Genomic DNA, 20866 nt, shown 5'->3' with positions numbered 1-20866 from the left:
GAACTACTTAGGAAATGAAACAGGTGGAATTTGGGATCTTATTTGACACGAGAGAGGAGCTCTGATCACAAGAACAGAATGAGTACTAAGGAGTGGGGACAAATAAGTATACTTAAGAGAACGAGGCCAGGTCCAGACTACGGAGCAGCAGGGCTTGGATTGACATGGTAGGCAGTAACACGTTGGTCTGGCATATAATGCCGGTCGTCTCTAACTATGCAAGACAGGTTGTAAGTGAGAGAGACTGCAGGCAGAGACAACAGCTGGGAAGTAGACCTTGGCGTGGTTGAGAGTGGCCTGGACGAGGTGGAGATTGTGGGAGGGTAGATAAATGGGTAAACTCAGGCTAATGATAATCAACATCATTTAAACATAAGGGACTATGGAAAGAGAACAGTTAATGAGAAATCCATGTTTTCCAGTCTGATAGGGAAAAGGAAATGGCAAAGTGAATTCAGGATTATTAGGCACCTATGTATGAACTAGGCACTATGCTAGACACTTTCACAAAAATCTTCTCTGTGGGATATTAGACAAACTGGTGTTGTCACTGAGGGAAATGCATTGGCCAAAAAGAGGGCATAGTTAGTAGAGTTCCACTGCATATATTTTGAATGTGACTTATAGTCTAATTGGAAGATTTACTTTTTTAGACGTATTTTTGTTGAGGAGGTGACAAAAGAGAATTAAGGATGTATAGGCAGCAGGGTTTGTTTTTTTTTTAAAAAAAACATACCTACTTACATAGTTTATTTGATTACTGAACAGTTTTAAGATATTTTGTTAATGGGTAGTTTCATGGTAATAGATCTGAAATTATTATTATTTTTTGCTTAAACAATGGAAATTTATGGTCTTAGAGTTCTGGAGGCTAGAAACCTGAAATCAAGGGGACAGCAGGGTTGTTTCTGTCTGAGGATGTGAGGAAGAATCTGTTCCATGCCTTTGCTTCTGGTGGATTTCTGGCCAACTTTGGCATTCCCTGGTTCACAGATACACCATTCTGATCTCTAATTTCATGTTCACAGGTTCTTCCTGTGTGTGTGTGTATCCGCGCGCAACTGTCTCTTTCTTATAAGGACACCAGTAATACTGGATTAAGGGCTCATTTTACTCCAGTATGACCTCATCCGTCTTAGCGTATTCCATCTGCAATGACCCCGTTTCCACATTCTGAGATGCTGGGGGCTAAGACTTCAATGTATGAATTTGGGAGGAGGACACAGTAATAGTCTTCCCTCTTGTCCCCTCACGTGCAAATACATTCACCCGATCCCGATGCTCCCCAAAGTCTTGTCTCATTTCAGCATCAAAGCTAAACCCAAACTTCACCTACAACAAGAATGGATGAGACTGGGGATATGATTCATCCTGGGACAAATTCCTTTCCATCCACGAACTTGTAAACTCAGACAACAAGTTATCTGCTTCTAAAATACAATGACAGAACAAACATAGCATAGACATTCCCATTCTAAAAGGGAGAAACTGGATGGCAGAAAAGAGTCATGTGTCCCAAGCATACCTGAAACCTAGCAGGGCAAATTCTATTAAGTTTTGAGGCTTTTGAATAATCCTCTTTGGCTTAATGCTCTGTCCTCTCAGGATCTGCTATTATTTTATGAAGCTATTGTTTTCATAGCTAAAAGGACTTTGCCCTTCAAAGTCAGTAGGAATATAATAGGAAAACACTTTAAGGAATGTTATGCATAGAAAAGTGTAAGCAGCAGGCAGCAGCTCAACAAAACAGGTGCTTAGTAATATTAAATCAGCTAAACCGAAATAAACCTCGTTCAATACTCCAACATAACTTTAAAATAAAACAATAAGGTTGTGAGGTGAGAAAACAGGAGAAAACTAAGTAATAACTTAGTTTTAGGGCTTGGGTTAGCTTATTTATCACGGAACACTTTAGTATGAGGGTCTTCTTTTTGCTTCTCTTTATAGTAAAAATACCACAACAATAATAATTCAATCAAATGTACTAGTTAACACTAATTACTTTTTTTTTAAATTTTTTTTAACGTTTATTTATTTTTGAGACAGGGAGAGACAGAGCATGAATGGGGGAGGGTCAGAGAGAGGGAGACGCAGAATCTGAAACAGGCTCCAGGCTCTGAGCTGTCAGCACAGAGCCCGACGCGGGGCTCAAACTCACGGACCGTGAAATCATGACCCGAGCTGAAGTCGGCCGCTTAACCGACTGAACCACCTAGGCACCCTACTAATTACTTTAAAAAAAAAGTTTACTTATTTATTTTGGGAGAGAGAGAGAGAGAGAGTGAGCAGGAGAGGGGCAGAGAGAGAGGATCTCAAGTAGGGACTGGACCATCACCATGAAGCCTGGCATGGGGCTTGAACCCATGAACTGTGAGATTATGACCTGAGCCAAAACCAAGAGTTGGGCCTTTAACTGTCTGAGCCACCCGGTGCCCCAGTAACACTAGCTACTTTAACAGCTAATCCCCCAAATCTTGGTGGCTCAGCTTTTTTTTTTTTTTAAGTTTATTTATTTATTTTGAGAGAGAAACAGAGTGAGTGAGTGAGGAGCAGAGAGTGAGGGAGAGAGAGAGAATCTCAAGTAGGCTCTGCACTGCCAGCGCAGAGCCCTACGTGGGGCTCAAACTCACGACTGTGAGATCATGACCTGAGCCAAAACCAAGAGTTGGACACTTAACCGACTGAGTCACCCAGGTTTTCCCAGTTGGTGGCTTACTTCAATGAAAGTCTATTTCTTATTTATATAACAATCCAATGCAGCTGTGTGGAGCACAACCTTCCACATGGGACCCAGGATCCTTGCACGTTGTGGACCTCCATCTCCTAGGGCCTTAGAGTCCTTTGCTTCCAGGCAGGAAGAGATAAAGCATAAAAAGAAGGTATCGATGGGCCACTTATCCTCACTTTTCATTGGCTCAAAATCTGCCATATGACCCCACTTAGATGCATATAGCTTGGGAAATGTAATCCTAGAGCGGGGGCCACTTCTCGGGACGTCTCTACGTTATGCAAAGTGAGCACCAATCCTTGGTGGGAAGCTAGTCATTGCCATCACGCCAGACTAGATTATGTTGATAGTCCTCACTACTCTTTGGTATTTCTTGTCTCCATCTTGATACCACTGACCCTGTCCCCCTCACATCTCCTCCTACCTCCTCAGGGCTACACATGTAGTTTACTCATATTTTCCAGTTGTTTTATAGGCCTGGCTCTCTAACTGGCCATTCTTGGAATCCTCTTTGGAATTTATTTCTATGGGAAACACATAATATAAGACAAGGAAATAACTGGTAAGTCCCAGAAACATAATCAGATATTGTATAAATCTAGAGTAAACCTTTACAGGAATGAGCAAGTGGGATCTACATTCCCCTCTTAAGAAGGAAGTATTGAAGTTCACACCCCATTGGTTCTGTGAACTCTCCAGCATTAAGGGGGTTATTAAAAAGTATTAAGTGATGAGAGATTGGGTTTAAAAATTGTTTATTAGACCTATGTTCTAGGCCTCAAGTGAAATGAATTCAATCAGAATTTTGACAAATATTTAGCAACCTGCTGCTCTATAGAAGGCACTTCTACCGAGATCTTAAAAGACACAAAGAAAAAAAAATTCCTTGGGTAAGTCTCTGTCCTTCTGTAACGTTAAATAGCCCTTTACTGGAACAACGTGTTGGGCAAATTCTAACCAAATGCACGTCTCTGAAGTGATGTATTTCGGACATGGAAACAGAGTGCAATGTGGTTGAACACTAGCCAGTGACATATTTTAAACTTGCCAGGAGTGATATTTCTTGTCATCATAGAGACAATTAAACAGGGTTCATATCCTAAAACATAGGGCAACCAACATAAAAATGATACAAGAGGGTATTGTAGAGTCTACCTTCTAATTTTCACTTGAAATCTCTGCCAGATAAATTACTAACCTTCATGTCAAGAGAATGAAGTCTCTATTCCTTAAATCTCCACTAGGGCTGAGCAAGATGATTTAATTACCTGCTAGCTTATTTTTACTCATCAGCAGAATGAAAATGATGATTTCTACCTACTTACCTTTCAGGATTAGCTCTGGGCTGGTAGGAACACATTTCATTATAAAGAGGAGATACTATTACACATGTGTGTGCTTTCCTTTATCTTAGCACTATTGCTTGTAATAACACACACCTGGGATGGAAAGAAGGCATCTTCCTTAATAACAAATGCATAAAATTACTGGCTCTGCCCAACTGCATATTTCACCTAAAGGACAAACTGGAGTGTGTGAAGCAAGAGCTGGAGAGGAAATTCATGCAATTGGAATGTGCATTCTTCACAGGGTCTTTGGCAGAACTAACTACCAGGGCGTGCCCTAACGGGAGGTACCAGTGTCAAGGCTCCAAGCAAAGCTAGAATCTCCCTGTAGTGAGCAGAAAAACTGGATCCTGAGATTTCTACTCTGGTTTGGTTAACACTGGGGATTCTGGGCTCCAAAGACGAGCCAGACACAAGCCAGGTGCCAAGGGAGCATGCCTATTTTACAAGAAGCTCTTAGATTTACAAGCCTAGAGCAGGGAGGTCCACAATAAAAGGAAGTGGGATGAAGTATTCTGTAATCCTAGGCAGGCATGCAGCTGGGTTCTGGATACCATTTCATGGTAATGAAGACCAGGGCCAGTCCCTTAACCTTGGCTTCTTATCTATAAATAAAAATGGGTGGTAGTAGGAATATGGCATAAGAAATATTGTCAACAATATCTTAATAACTTTATATGGTGACAGATGGCAACAATACTCATCATAATGAGCATCTCATAATATATGTAATTGTCCCATCTCTATGTTGTACACCTGAAGCTGTATAATGTTGTATGTACGTCAAGTGTACTTCAATTAAAAATAAAAATACAGGGGCGCCTGGGTGGCGCAGTCGGTTAAGCGTCCGACTTCAGCCAGGTCACGATCTCGCGGTCCGTGAGTTCGAGTCCCGCGTCGGGCTCTGGGCTGATGGCTCGGAGCCCGGAGCCTGTTTCCGATTCTGTGTCTCCCTCTCTCTCTGCCCCTCCCCCGTTCATGCTCTGTCTCTCTCTGTCCCAAAAATAAATAAACGTTGAAAAAAAATTAAAAAAAAAATACAAAGAAAAGTAAAAATAAAAAAAAATGCAGTTAGTGAAATTCTTTCAAAGCAGCAGATTATGAGAGAAGCATAATAAAAGGACACACACACATACTTGCACACACACACACACACATATACATATGTATGCTTTTTTTTTTAATGATAGGATAGTTAGATTCCAAAAGATGCTTTCAATCTTAGGGTTTGCAATAAAGCTAACCAGTTGGACGGCAGAACTTCATTCATTATCTAGTTGCCTCTGATTTTTAAGGAGGTGGCCTCACCAGGTGTGTGATAGTATAAGTAGAAATGCCTTTGTTTTTCTGTTTTGTTTGTATTCTTTTCATTGCTATTGGCCTGGAACATCACTGTTTTCTCTATGAAGTGATGATGAAAAGGAAAACTAACCTGCTCCTTAAGAGAAGCTGAGCCAAAGGCAAGTTGTTGTATTTAACGATACACTTCAAAGAAGAATAGCAATGATAAGCAGGACCCAGGATTTCTGATCCCAGTTCACATTCCTAGGAGGATCTGGGAGGACAGAAGGACAAAGCTGCCATATTGGGGGTTGGGGTGGAGGGAAAGGAAGGAGAAGGAAAAAAACCTATGCTTTGCCTACAAGAGCATCAGCCTGAGCTTGATGTTAGGCCCATCCCTGTGCTAAAGGGATGTTACTGACTTTGATTATGCCCTTGTAAGACACAGTGCATGGTTTAGGTTCTTGAATCTGGAGAAATTCTTTTCAACAATGGCATGGCGAGTTGCATTTCCATCTTAAAATTTGAAGGACATAACTATGCATGAGTCACTTCTGAAGTATTGGGAGGCCAGCCAAACCCTAAATTCACTTGTGTTCCTTTGGGTTTGTTCATAACCAACTATGCATGTCTGTCACACCCACCCCCGTAGGACTAAGTAACCCAGCAGCAACTCTTGTGTGCCACTCTTCTGTAGCCTTCACACCTCACATGGGGCTCTCCCAGCGAGCTTTTTCCTCTGTCCTCCCGGAGTCCTTCTAGGAGCTTGAACGGGCATTAGCAGTCCTATGTCCTGCTTATTATTCCTATTTCCTTAAGACGTGAACAAGACATCTAATTTTCTCAAGCATCATCTTTCCCCATTAAAACATAACACCTCCATCTTGCCTTAAAAACACAAGTGTACCTTCAATTTGCTGCTTTCATGTTTTTTTTTAAAAAATAAAGTTTATTCATTTATTTCTGAGAAAGAGGGAGCACAAATGGGGGAGGGACAGAGAGAGAGAGAGAGAGGGAGACACAGAATTGAAGCAGGCTCCAGGCTCTGAGCTGTCAGCACAGAACCCAGAGCGATCATGACCTGAGCCAAAGTCTGATGCTTAACTGACTGAGCCACCCAGGTGATCTTGATTTCATCTCAGGTCATGATCTCATGGTAAGATTGAGCCCCGGTGGGGCTCTCCTTTGAGCTTGGACCCTGCTTAAGATTCTCTCTCTCCCTCTCTCTCTGACCCTCCCCCATTTGTGTATTCTTTCTCCAAAACAGACACACACACACACACACACACACACACACACACACACACACACACACTTGCTCATACATTCCTTCATGTAACTTCAGAGCAGCCTTCCTCCCCTCCCCCAACCAAAGCATCATTAATCTCATCATATCTCTGATACCTGGGACTGTGAAGGTAGGTGTTCTGAGATGTTTGTTTTGAATAGGTAATCTTTAGAAAGATAATGAACACACTTGTACTCTGACATCACAAAGTTACTTTTAAACAATGTAAAGTGAATGATGTTACATATCCCTTGACTAAGGAATGTAACAAAACCTATCAGAGAGAACTACTGTCCTTGTACAATAAAGAAAGTTTGTAAGTCACGCTCTTCATTGTTGCATTTTACAGCAAACTAGGAAGTTCTGTGAGGAAGAGGCCTTGATTTGAATCCACAGATGGTCAGTTCTGATGTTGAGGATTCTCAACATCTCAGTGAAATGGCCTGGCATGGTGGGAGAGTTACTGGCTGGGTGAGGGACAGCTTCTTCTTTAATTTAGATTTTGCTTTGCATTTGCATATTAATGAAATAATTTTGGAATCTTAGCCATGTGTTGAATATTTTTCTTCAAATAATCTTGTGTCTGGAAGGACTTTACAAATAGTATGTAAAATCTTTCTCACTCTTTCTCAGTCTTCTTTTGTCAACTAAGATAGTACCAGACCATTTTGGGCAGGATCATTTACTGGGTATTCACTCAGTCGATCTATTTAAATATGAAAGTTCTTATTAGGGCAAAGCGATATAGGCTCATTGGAAAAATGAAAAAAATAATAAACAAGCAAAAAGAAGAATATAAACAAAAAATCCCTTCTCTCCATCTCATCTATCCACTCTAGAACATTCTATTGTATAAATTTCAAAATCTTTCAGTCTGCTTTCACACACACATGTGCCCATGCACACACACACGTTCATATATACTTTTTATATTTAAGATATATTTCAGTTCTGCAAAACTCTTTTTAAATAACAGCTGTTTTAAGTTCTAATTCATGTATCATAAATTCACTTTTAAAGTACACGATTCTGTGGTTTTTAGCATATTCACAGGATTGTACATCCATCAGCACTATCTAATTCCAGAATATTTTTATCATTGCAAAAAGAAATCCCATATCCATTAGCAATTACTCCCCATACAATACCTAGCCTTTTGTGTCTGGCTTCTTTCACCTAGTGTAATGTTTTCAAGGTTTACCTGTATCATAGCAGGTATCAGAACTTCATTCATTTTTATGGTGGAATGCTATGATATTCTATGGATATACCACATTTTGTTAATCCATTCATCAGCTGGTAAACAATGCATTGTTTTCACTTTTTGGCTATTATAAACACTGTTACGAACATTAATGTACAAGTTTTTTTTTTAATGTTTATTTATTTTTGAGAGAGAGACAGAGTGTGAGTGGGGGAGGAGCAGAGAGAGAGGGAGACACAGAATCCGAAGCAGGCTCCAGGCTCTGAGCTGTCAGCACAGACCCCGACGCGGGGCTTGAACTCACCAACTGTGAGATCATGACCTGAGCTGAAGTCGGACACTTACGGACTGAGCCACCCAGGCGCCCCTGTGTACAAGTTTTTATGTGGATGTAGGTCTTCAGTTCTCTTGAGTAGATACTTAGGATTGGAATTGATGGGTCACATGGTAACATGATGTTTAAACTTTTGAGGAACTGCTGAAGTGTTTTCCAAAGTGTCTACACCATTTTGCATTCCTTCCAGCAGTGTATAGGGGTTCCGATTTTCCATGTCCTCACCAGAACTTGTTATTATCTGTCTTTTTATTATAGCCATCCTAGTGGGTATGAAGTGGTATCTCATTGTGGTTTTGATTTGCATTTCTCTGATAACTAATGACGTTGAGCATCTTTCCATGTGCTTATTGGCCAATTTTTATATCTTCTTTGAAGAAACATCTATTCAAAAATTTTTTCCAATCATCTAATTTTTTTTTTAATGGCTGAGTTGTAGAGTTATTTATTCTGGATAGGAATCTCTCTCTCTCTCTCTTTTAAATGTTTATTTATTTTTGAGAGAGAAAGCACAAGCAGGGGAGGGACAGAGAGAGAATGGGAGATGGAGAATCCAAAGCAGGCTCCAGGCCCCGAGCTATAGGCAGAGAGCCCAACACAGGACTCAAATTCACAAACTGTGAGATCATGACCTGAGCTGAAGTTGGATGCTTAACTGACTGAGACACCAGGTGGCTCTGGATATGAATCTCTTATCAGATATATGATTTGCAAATATTTTCTCCCATCTTTGGGTTGTCTTTTCACTTTTTTGATGATGTCCTTTGAAGTACTAAAGTTTTAAAATTTGATGAGACTCAATTAATTTTTTCTTTTGTTGCATGTGCTTTTGACTTCATTTCTAAGAAACCATTGTCTAAGCCAAAGCCACAAATATTTAATTTTTTGTTTTTGTCTAAGAGTTTTATAGTGTTAGCTCTTACATTAGGTCTTTGATCCATTTTGAATTAATTTTTGTATATGGTGTGAGGTAGGCATCCAACTTGATTTATTTGCATGTGGATAGCCAGTTTTTCCATTTGTTGAAAAGATTACTCTTTCCCCATTGAATGGTCTTGGCACTATTAAAAATGGTTAAAATTGAATGACTATAAATGTGAAGATTTATTTCTGGACTCCCACTTCTATTCCATTGATCTATATGTTTATCCTTATGCCAGTACCACACTCTCTTGATTACTATACATTGGTATTAAGTTTTGAAATTGGGAAAGTATGAGTCCTCTAATTTCATTAATCTTTTTTCAGGATTGTTTTGGCGGTTCTGGATTCTTTGCACTCCCACATGAATTTTAGGATCAACTTTCCAGTGTTTGCAAAAACGTAGCCTGGGATTTTGATAGGGATTTTATTGAATCTGTAGATTGCTTTAGGCAATATTGCCATCTTAACAATATTGTCTCTTGGGGCACTTGGTGGTGGCTCAGTCAGTTAAGCATCCAACTTTGACTCAGGTCATGATTTTGTGGTACATGAGTTTGAGCCTCACATCACGCTCTGTGCTGACAGCTCAGAGCCTGGAGCCTGCTTCAGATTCTGTATCTCCTTCTCTCTGCCCCTTGCTTACTCACATTATGTCTCTCTCTCTCTCTCAAAGTAAATAAACATTAAAAAAAACTTTTAAGAGCAAAATAAAACAATATTGTCTCTCAATCCATGAACATGGGATGCCTTTCCATTTATTTAGATCTTCTTTAATTTCTTTCAAAGATGCTTTGTAGTTTTCATTGTACAGGTCTTGAACTTCTTTTGTTAAATTTATTTTAAAGACTACTATTTTTTTTGATGCTATAGTAAATGGAGTTGCTCTTAATTTCATTTTTGGATTGCTCATTGCTAGTGTTTAGAAAACAATTGATTTTTAAAAAAATTTTTTTAATGTTTATTTATTTTTGACAGAGAGAGAGAGAGGAACAGAGTGTGAGCAGGGGAGGGGCAGAGAGACAGGGAGACACAGAATCTGAAGCAGGCTTTAGGCTCTGAGCTGTCAGCACAGAGCCCGATGCAGGGCTGGAACCTGCAAACTGTGAGATCATGACCTGAGCTGAAGTCGGATGCTCAACCAACTGAGCCACCCAGGTGCCCCATAAATACAATTGATTCTTGTACATGTATTATCTTATATCCTCTTATCTTTCAAAAAATTGTGAACATCTTTCTATGTCAGAAAATATAGTTGTATAACATCACTTTAGTGACCTTGTAGTATTTTGCTTTAATATTTTAATAAAAATATTTAATAAAAAGTTCACTGTGATTTTTTATTTAACCAGCTCTGCACTTTTAGACATTTAAGTTCTTTTAAACTTAAAAAAAAAAAAAGCTAAAATAATTCTGATACAAACTTGCCACTAAATCTTTGCAAACTTCCTTAATTTTTTCCTGGATATAAATGTCCACAAGCAGAGTTGTTAGGGTAAAATATATGCACATTGAAGTCATTTGCTAAGCACTGCAAACATTGCCCTCCTGAAAAGTAATAAGGTTTTTACTTCAACCAAGGCTGTGATACTTCATTCACTAAATCTGTTTTATTATTTAAAAAATATCTTTTCTAGTTTGGTAGGTGAAAGATGAGTCTCATTGGTGCTTTGCTTGCATTTCAATTCCCAGGAAGGTCAAAAAAGTTTTCATGTTTATTAGCATAGAAAAAATTTTTTCCTGTTAATTATATTGTCTCTTATCCTTGAGTATTCAGCTTTTTCTAATTATTTTGTGAAAGCAGTTTATATATTAAAGTTATTAATCCTATGTCCTTTATGGTGAGCATTTTCTCCTCTCATTTGTTTTCCATTTTTGTTTTGTTATGGTGCCTCTGGATGTACGAAACTTTCAGTTTTTATGTCAGCTTATCAATCTTTGTGGCTTCTCCTTTTGGTGTTACACGCACGAATTCCTTTCCCTATCTTTTTATTTTTGAAGAGCAGACAGAAGATTAAATAAGTACACTGCCTTCTTCCTAGCACCTATCCCAGTATTTAATAAATATGCTGGTCATTTCTCTTTCCTTTGAACTGTACCACTTTTATGCTTATCTCCGTCTTTGCTCAAGCACTGTTCTCACACCGCCTTCCCCCTTCTCCAACCTTCACAGCTCCAGTCCTGCTTCCTCTGAGGTACTTAAATCAGTCTGGCCGGCAGCAGTGACACTCACCCGGAATCGCTGAGAGGTGTCCTGCACACAGGACCAAATCTCTGCCTCGGGGTGGGGGTATCCTCTGCTCCGAAGCCAGCCTGACAGCGTCAGTAATTCGCTCAACATCTCTCCGTTTATCTGTAAAATGTAGCAGATTGGGCATCTAAAGGATTTCCTCCAAAGTGCCTTTGCACAAGGTTGGCAAACGACAACCTCCGCTATTGGCTGTCTTTTAAATGTGTATGTCCCGCCACTCCCAATTCTCCGTCAGCTCCTTGGATCCCAGACTCGGTACGTGGCGGCAGTGCCGTTTCTATCGTTGGCGCACAGTGTCTGAGAATTGACGGGACTTGTCTTTTGACAATTGAGACTTGTCCGGGAAGCCACAATGTCTTTGATGTAAGTTCTGCAGGCAGCGCCAGCTTGCTCTGATGTCTCACCCAAATTCTCTGCAAGCCGACTCCCTTGTCCGAGGTCCAGAGCTGGCTTTCCTCACTGGTGTGTGACCGTGAGTAGCTGGAGAGGAAAAATATCTGATTTCTGCGCGGGGCGTGGGAAGGTGGGGCGGTCCCGGCCCCCGCCGCAGCCGCCAGGGTAGGAGCCCGGGAACGCCTTCCGCGCTCCCCGCCCGCGAAGTTTGCAGCGCGCAGCGCGTTCGCAGAGACCTAGTCTCCTGGCCCGAGGCTGGGCGCTGTCAGTTCCTGCTCCGTTGGTTGCCGGCTCCAGCCGCTGCAGGTTCCAGACCAAAGAAGCCGCCCCCACGCCGCGGGCTCCAGGCGCGTGGGGCGGGGGTGCGGTCGGCCGCCGCCCACACCCCGGGCTGAGCTCGCTCTTCCCGGGAGGATCGTGCGCTGCAGGATGGCGGCGGCTGCGTGGGCTCCAGGCTGGGCAACGAGGCCAGTCCTGCTCCTGCTGCTGCTGCTGCTGCTGCCGCCGCCGCCCCTGCTGCGGGCGGTGAGCGCCTCTCGAGAACCCCAGGCCGCGGCCCGGCTCAGCCTGCACCCGCCCTACTTCAATCTGGCAGAGGCGGCGAGGATTTGGGCCACCGCCACCTGCGGGGAGCGGGAGCCTGGCGGCGCGCGGCCCCGGCCCGAGCTCTACTGCAAGTTGGTGGGGGGGCCCACCGCCCCGGGCAGCGGCCACACCATCCAGGTAAGGTCCCGGAGCGAGTGAGGGGTGGCAGGGGGCGGGGCCCCCTCCCCGCTCTGCCCAGCGTGCTCTGCCCAGCGACTGCACGCGGAGGGAGGGGGTCTTTCCCCAGCGTACGCTGGAGAGCCCAGGTGACCCGGACGGGGTCCCCCAGCCCCGCGCGGGCCGGCGACCCCGGTGCTAGGCGCGGTGCGGAGGTGCGAACCTGCGGGGCACCAGGCTTGCAGACGCGCCGCCCGAGGCAGGGACGGGTAGAGCGCGCGAGGTGAGTGAAGGCTGAGGTTAAGTTTGGGCGCGCTGAGCAGAAAGTCCCAAGGTGCGCCCCGAAGTGCGTACACAGTACGGAACTGTCGCCCCGTCCTGCCGTCCTGCCCCAGTCACTCAGGTAGCGCCTGACCAGGCCTTGAGTGCCCTGGACGCCTCCTCCTAGGCCCTTCTTTCTCCCCGACCTTATTCGGAGAAGTTGGTAGCAGTGGGTTTCCGTGGCGTATTTGGAGAGAACTTTTAGGTTATATCGGTAGTATCACTCCGATGTCACCCAAAAGATGCACCATACCGCACCGCCTGAAGTGCCACCATTCAGGGTCTCTGGGGCGAGTGAGATGAAATGGGCAGCAATGGACGCGACGCTCAGGGTCCGTCAGAGACTCAGTGCGAACACCTGGTGCGAATGATAGTGTTGCTGGTGCTTAATCAGCATCTGGACGTGTGCCAGGTGCTGACACACGACCCTCGCAACAGCTCTGGGAACTGGATCCGCGAGCAGGTTGAGAAACGTGCCAGCGTCTTCAAGTAGGGTAGGGAGATTTGAACCCAGTCCTGACTCCAGATTTTCTTTACACTGAGCCATAATTCATAATTGCCTCCCTCCTTCTACTGGGAAGTATTGCTGAGGAATAGGAAAGTGTTGCCGGAAGAGGGAGTAATTTTGGAGCTTGGGCTCCAAAGGCAAAGGATTGTCATTGAGAATCTAGGTCAGTGTTGTAGAAACTCTTGGTTGTGCATTTCCATAAATAACAAATTGTTGAACATGCAATTATAAATTGTGTGCATGTATTGCTTTATTAGTATATTGTGTGCACCATAAAACACACAAGAATAGAAATAAAATTGAAATGACAATGATGAAAATACTTCTAATTTTATTAACAGCGCCTTTTAATTTTGCTTTCTCTAAATACTTAATTTGTTATTGTGTAGAGTTATTTATAAATATCCAGATGTAATTATTTATATAAATAGTTTTGACAAGTTGAGTTGAGCACTTATGATCCAGCAATTCAAGGTTGGTTTTACATTAATGCTTGAAATTAGTGATTGTCCTAGCTGGAAAGATACTTCAAAAAAAAAAAAATGGGTAGATTCCAGAAGGACTGCATTGACCACTGAGTTCCAGAACCAGCTACATAATCACAGAGTACAGTGCAAAATGAAAATGTGGAGCACCTTGTCCAAAAATTACGAATTTCAAATAGTGATAGCGGAATATTAAATTAACTGAGGAGACTTTCTGAGCGTGGGATTCTGTGTAACTCCACAGGTCTGATATTGCCTGAATTCATTAAATCATGGTACTCATATTTCTGCCCCATCCTTCAGTTATTCCAAAAATTTTTTAAAGTAGACACTTGGCCAGTCAATGTTTGCTTTTCAAATGGCATTAAGTACTTCTTGGTAGGAAGGTATTGTGTTTTAGTGGGAGGTAGGAAGGTAGTGTGTTTAGTGATTCAAAACTCACTGCAAGTCCTTTTTTTTTTAATATTAAAATATATTACAAAATTCTGTGTCCATGTTTTTAAAATGTGCAAACATAAGAACTTTTAGAGTAACACAATTCTGTCTTTTCAACAGCCAAAAAATGAAACATTTCCAAACATCTATTTCCCAAAACACTCTTTTCAAAGTGTACATTTCTTGGGGCACCTGGGTGGCTCAGTCGGTTAAGTATTCGACTTGGGCTCAGGTCATGATCTCGCGGTTTGTGAGTTCGAGCCCCACGTTGGGCTCTGTGATGATAGCTCAGAGCCTGGAGCCTGCTTTGGATTCTGTGTCTCTCTCAATCTCTGCCCCTCCCCTGCTCATGCTCTGTCTCTGTCTGTCTCTCAAAAAATAAATAAACATTAAAAAAATTTTTTTAAAACATTAAAAAAAACCCAAAGCATCCATTTCTTTAGAACAGTATTTACCTTTTCACACATCGTTAAAACAACACCTTTACCTTGGTAAGTACCCTTATTTTTTGTAAATATCTATCAGGTCGTGTATTACTGGCAGCCCATGTCATCCCAGAATAAGCAGATTTGGAATTTTTGTGGAAAAAAAAAGTGTGACTCATCTTTAAATTTCAAATTCTTTTAAGTAGGTTACCATGAGAGAACCGGTGAATCTGTGCCATCAAAACAATTTCATTATCACTCCTCCTTGTAGTACAAGTTTGGAACTGTTCTGCCCTTCAGGAGAATAGAATCCACATGTCCACTTAACCAGGCACATGCAAGCTTTGATGTGTCATGGTCAGATGATAGCTGGTGGAACCCCTCCTCCTCTTCCCTTGGACAGACAGACTCTCAGGACCATTGTGACCAGGTGACTTGAGGACAGGGTAAAGGCCCTATGCCACCTTCACATTCAATATTAGTAAGACTGAGTTTCTTCATTTTTAAGTAAAATAAACAACTTTTAATATTCCCTTCTGCCATCCCATTGGATTGTCTGGCACATCCAGCTTGGAGAGAACTGTCCTAATTATGGAAAGAGTAAGCGCAAGCAGAAGAAAGGTATCAAAGAAATTTTCAGCTGTCTCCTCTCCCATGGATTTGCCTAGGAATGGACGGATCTTCATTCCCCTCCTCACTGGTTGTTTTTGTTTTGTTTTGTTTTGAGTGCTCATAGGTTGATACTACTTTTTGGAGGTCCAGAAAAGTCCTATTTTCTGGTCTGATGGAGTTTCCTTGGTCCTTAAACCTTGGTTCACAGTCCTAGATAGAGTAGGAAGTGGCCTTTCTGAGGTCATTCAGCAGACTGCATTTCTAGGCCAGGCCATAGACAGTGGAAAAATAATGCCATCTGGTGTTATGCCGTATTCTTCCGTAAAAATAAGGAGAGCAAAAGTTGCTGCTGAATAGTGCTTTCTGCTTTCACAGTTGAGGGCTTGAGGAGATCTCACTGATTGCTCACGTGAGAGGTTCTTACCTAATGAGGACAGAGAAGACAGGGAAGGGGAGTTCTAAGAGCTGGGCTATGAGGTGCTCACTCTAGCCCATTGTTGGCAACACCTGGTATAGACCCTGCCTTTCAGAAAACTGCGGGGTGATGGGAGATGAGTGGGAAAAGAAAGAGAGACTGGGATTGATCAATTGGTTGTACCCGAATGATGATGATCTTGAATCTTATGTATAGCTCAAGATGGGAAATAGAGAAGAGTTAGTAAGTTCTATTTCTTTCAGCTTTCTAAAAATAAATCTTTAGGGCCAGCCAGGGTTTAGAATTTCAGGCAGAAGGATTTTGCAAAAAATGTAAAAAATGAATAAAAGTCATGTCTTTGAATAAAACCTGGGCTTATGGTTCTGATTCTGTAATAATAATTCTGATACTTGAATGGTAGCACGTGTCGATAGGTAGAGGATTTTAAAAGTCTGAGGTTTTTGTTTGTTGTGTGAAAAGTATCTGCTGTGGTTTCTCTGGACTTCAAATTCATTAAATAAGATTTTATATACTTGTTACTGCTCAGACATAATGTTTTTGGTGTTTGAGAGCTCTGTGATTCAGGGATTTTGTCTGTCTGGTTCACAGCTGTATCCCATGCTTAGCCGCAAAGGCTGGTACAGTATATGTGCTCAGAAAATATTGAAGGAGAGGATGGTGAAGACACAGCTAAAGGCGGTAAAGAAGTTTGTAAAGAATATACAAGGAAAATGCACAAATTAATTCTATTCCGCTGGGAAGAAACTCCCACTGAAATCTGTCACACTTTATGCTTCAATTTTAAATGTTTACTTACCTATGGAATCAAAACACATTATTATTTCTGACATCTGGTAGGGATGATGGTAAAATGTTAGTGGAAGGCTGCATTGAAAATATAACCTTGTGTTTGGTTTAGTTTGGCATTAACACTACACTCACCAGGAACGAAGTGAACCTATTTACCAAATATATGATGCCGATTTTGTACATTGACAATTCAACACATCTTTTGTATGTTCCTTAATTACATTATAATTTATGTGTAGGAACGTGTATCTAACCTGAATGACAGTGGTAGGGGAGCTTGCACACACTGGTCAGTTACAGCCAAGAGCAGGAATGCTTGGCACAAAGCAGGCTAGGTTGTGTGTTTGTGTAACTCGGACTAATGGTCATAAACAGGAAACTCAATTTCACTAAGGCTGTTTATAGAACTATTGTGAAAGAGAAACCATTTGTTAGCTTCAACAAGGGCCTTTTCCTTTGTGAAACTGATAGGAAAGTCTGGAGCAAGGGCTGAGAAATGAAGACATTTATTATTCCACTGATACATTTGTAACAATTCTTAGGTGTGTTATTTTGAAACTTCAGACAAATGACTCCAGTCAGCAATTTAAAGATGAATAATCCTTTTTTTTTTAATTTTATTTTTTAAAATTTACATCCAAGTTAGTTAGCATATAGTGCAACAATGATTTCAGGAGTTGATTCCTTAATGCCCCTTACCCATTTAGTCCATCCCCCCTCCCACAACTCCTCCAGTAACCCTGTTTGTTCTCCATATATGAGTGTCTTATGTTTTTGTCCCCTTCCCTGCTTTTATATTATTTTTGCTTCCCTTATGTTATGTTTATCTGTTTTGTATGTTAAAGTCCTCATGAGTGAAGTCATATTTGTTTTTCTCTAATTTCGCTTAGCATAATACCTTCTAGTTCCAATCACGTATTGCAAATGGCAAGATTTCATTCTTTTTGATTGCCCAGTAATACGCCATTGTATACATATACCACATTTTCTTTATCCATTCATCAATTGATGGACATTTGGGCTCTTTCCATACTTTGGCTATTGTTGATAATGCTGCTATAAACATTGGGGTGCATGTGCCCCTTCGAAACAGCACAGCTGTATCCCTTAGATAAAAACCTAGTAGTGCAATTGCTGGCTCATAGGATAGTTCTATTTTTAATTTTTTGAGGAGCCTCCATACATTTTTCCAGAATGGCTGCACCAGTTTGCATTAAAGATGAATAATACTTTTTAAAAAATGATTTTCCTAAAAGTTCTGTGTTTATAGACATTGGCCAAAGTTTAACAATGAAAGTTTATGCACAAATCATTTGGAGAAGACAAACATCCATGTTTTCCTCTGGAGAGCCATGTTCACTCACCAGGGTGAGGTGGAACATGGTTCCACATAGCAGGACGTCAGCAATTTAAATTTTTTCCTCAACAGAGGTGCCTGGATGGCTCAGTAGGTTAAGCGTCCGACTTCAGCTCAGGTCATGATCTCAGCGTTCATGGGTTCAAGCCCTGCATCGGGTTCTGTGCTGACAGCTCAGATCCTGGAGCCTCCTTCGGATTCTGTGTCTCCCTCTCTGTCTGCCCCTCCCCTGTTCACGCTCTGTCTCTCTCTCAAAAATAAAATAAACATTAAAACATTTTTAAAATTTTTTCTCAACAAATCACAGACTACTGGAGCTCATGGACTTTCAGGGCTGTTGAAAGTGAATAGTTGGAAATGTGAATGTTCAGTCCTTGAATTGCAAGATCTTACTTCATGCTCTGAATTACCTGTGCCATTGAGAATGTGGATCATTTAATCTGAGAAAAAGAAGTATGTAGTCATAGGCAAAGGAAAGGACTTGTAAGAAAACTGTGCTTAACTCATTACAGAAAGTTAGCTGTGTGCATTTTACATCTTCAGTGCACATATGAGTGTGAAAACTACACATTTTCTTCATATTTTTTACCAAAACTAGATAGAAGTATGAGTCATCTTTAACAGCTTTATTGAGGTGTAATTTAAGTACTATAACATGTATCCATTGTAAGTGTGAATTAAATATTTAAAAAAAATTTTTTTAATGTTTATTTACTTTTGAGACAGAGCTCAAGTGAGGGAGGGGCAGAGAGAGAGGGAGACACATAATCCGAAACAGGCTCCAGGCTCTGAGCTGGCAGCATAGAACCCGATACGGGACTCGAACCCACAAACCGTGAGATCATGACCTGAGCCAAAGTCGGACTCTCAACCAACTGAAAAATATTTAATTCAGGCACCCCTGAATTAAATATTTTTTAATTAATTTATAGAGTTGTGCAACTATCACTAGAATCCAGTTGTAGAACTGGATTTCCATCGGCTGCAAAAGTTTTCTTGTGTTTATGCTTTCAGTTTCTCTACTAGTATTATTTTTGTCTCTAAAAATTTCCCATTTCTGTAAATTTCATATAAATGAAATTATACAATATGTGGTCTTTTGTGTCTGACGTCTTTCACTTGGCATAATGATTTTGAAGTTCATTAATATTTTTGTATGATTTAGTAGTTTGTTTCTTTTTGTTGCAGAAAATAGTATTCCATTGTATAGCTACACCTCACTTTCTTTATCCCAATCAAGGACATTTGGATTGTTTTCAGGTTTGGGCTCCTATAAGTTAATGCTGCCATGAACATTCACAAACGAATCTTTGTGTAGACATATGTTTTCAGTTTCCTTGGGTAGATTCCTAGCTGTGGAATTGCTAGATCACATAGAAAATTTATATTTAAGTTTTCGAGAAACTACTTATTATTGAAATGGAGAACTGATGTCTCCAACTAATATTATGGAACTATTTATCCCTTCAGGTCCCTCAATTTTTGCTTCTTGTACATATGAGGCTTTTTTGTTTGGTATAGATATATTTAAATTGTTATATCTTCTTGAAGGATTGGCCCTTCCCTCATTGTGTAATGTCTGTCTTTATCTTTTGTAACAATTTTTAACTTAAAGTTTATTTTGTCTGGTATTAGTATAACCATCCCAGCTCTTTTGGGTTACTCTTTACAGGGACTACCTTTTTCTATTCTTTCACTTTCAATTTATTTGTGTCTTTGTGTCTAAAGTGAATCTCTGGTAGATCTGTATCATGTTTTTTGTTTTTTAATTCATTCTGCAAATCTTTGCCTTTTAATTTAGAAGTCTAATCCATTTACATTTAGAGGCGCCTGGGTGGCTCAGTCAGTTAAGCATCTGACTTCAGCTCAGGTCACGATCTCACAGTCTGTGAGTCCGTGAGTTCGAGCCCCGCGTCAGGCTCTGGGCTGATGGCTCAGAGCCTGGAGCCTGCTTCCGATTCTGTGTCTCCCTCTCTGTCTGCCCCTCCCCCGTTCATGCTCTGTCTCTCTCTGTCTCAAAAATAAATAAACGTTAAAAAAAAAATTTAAAGTGATTATTGATATGTGATAATTTATAAGCCTAATCCATTTACATTTAAAGTAGCCTTACTTCTGCCATTTGTTACTTGTTTCCTATATGTCTTCTATTTTTTGGTTCCTCAATTCCTCCATTCCTACCTTCTTTTGTGTTTAATTTCTTTTTCTAATGAACCATTTTGATTTCCTCATTTACTTTTCTGTATATTTTTTGGTTATTTTCAGAGTGATTACTTGAGTTGATATAAACTTAGCATCAGTGGCATCTAAAATTCTGCTTCTATACAGGTCTGTTCCCACTCTTTATGTTATTGTCACAAATTAGATCTTTTTTTTAAAAAAAGTTTATTTTATAGAGAGGTAGCAAGCGCATGAGTGGAGGAGGGGCAGAGAGAGAAAGAGGGAGAGAGAGAATCCCAAGCAGGCTCTGCGCTGTCAGCACACCTGATATGGGGCTTATTCTCACAAACCTTGAGATCATGATCTGAGCTGACATCAAGAATCCAATGCTTAACTGACTAAGCCCCTGAGGCACCCTAACAAATTAGATCTTTTACATTGTTGCCCATTGACATACATATATAATTGTTGTTCTGTGCATCTCTTCTAAATCATATGGGACAAACCAAAAATTCAATAATGCTGGCTTTTGTATTTATCTATGTAGTTATCTGTCCTGGTATTTCTTATTTCTTTGCATGGCTTTGAGTTATTGTCTAGTGTTCTTTCATCTCAGCTGAAAGACTCCTTTAGCTTCTCTAGCTTTTTAACCTTCAGTAGAGCAGGTCTACTAGCAATAAACTCCTTCGGCTTTTGTTTATTTGGGAGTGTCCTCATTTCTCCCTCATTTTTGAAGAATAACTTACCAGGTACGGAATTCTATTTTCCTCTCAACATTTTAAATATGTTATCTCCATGCCTTCTGGTTTCCATGGTTTCAGATGAGAAATAGGCTGTTAATATTATTGAGGATCCCTTGTATGTGATAAATTGTTTCTCTTTTGCCGCTTTCA

At 40.9% G+C, this 20866-nt stretch overlaps 2 protein-coding genes across 2 annotated transcripts in view; one reads left to right on the top strand and one right to left on the bottom strand.

The window, feature by feature from the left end:
* ANKRD29 (ankyrin repeat domain 29) overlaps window positions 1–11443 on the bottom strand; it is an 84031-nt gene extending 72588 nt beyond the window's left edge. The window contains exons 1-2 of the mRNA XM_047086883.1: window positions 11336–11443; window positions 1270–1332 (exon numbers count right to left, since the gene is read on the bottom strand). Coding sequence (XP_046942839.1) covers window positions 1270–1332; window positions 11336–11443 — 171 coding nt within the window. The remainder of the gene's footprint in view (window positions 1–1269; window positions 1333–11335) is intronic.
* Window positions 11444–12175: 732 nt separating this feature from the next.
* Window positions 12176–20866, top strand: part of LAMA3 (laminin subunit alpha 3) — a 274852-nt gene continuing 266161 nt past the window's right edge. Inside the window, exon 1 of the mRNA XM_047087081.1 lies at window positions 12176–12469. Within this exon, the coding sequence (XP_046943037.1) occupies window positions 12176–12469 (294 nt within the window). The remainder of the gene's footprint in view (window positions 12470–20866) is intronic.

Source organism: Lynx rufus, unplaced genomic scaffold (assembly GCF_022079265.1).
Source record: "Lynx rufus isolate CCGP_SWC_20201006 ecotype Redwood Valley unplaced genomic scaffold, mLynRuf1.p SCAF_22, whole genome shotgun sequence".
Taxonomy (NCBI): Eukaryota; Metazoa; Chordata; class Mammalia; order Carnivora; family Felidae; genus Lynx; species Lynx rufus.
This window is presented reverse-complemented; position numbering and strand designations above follow the sequence as displayed.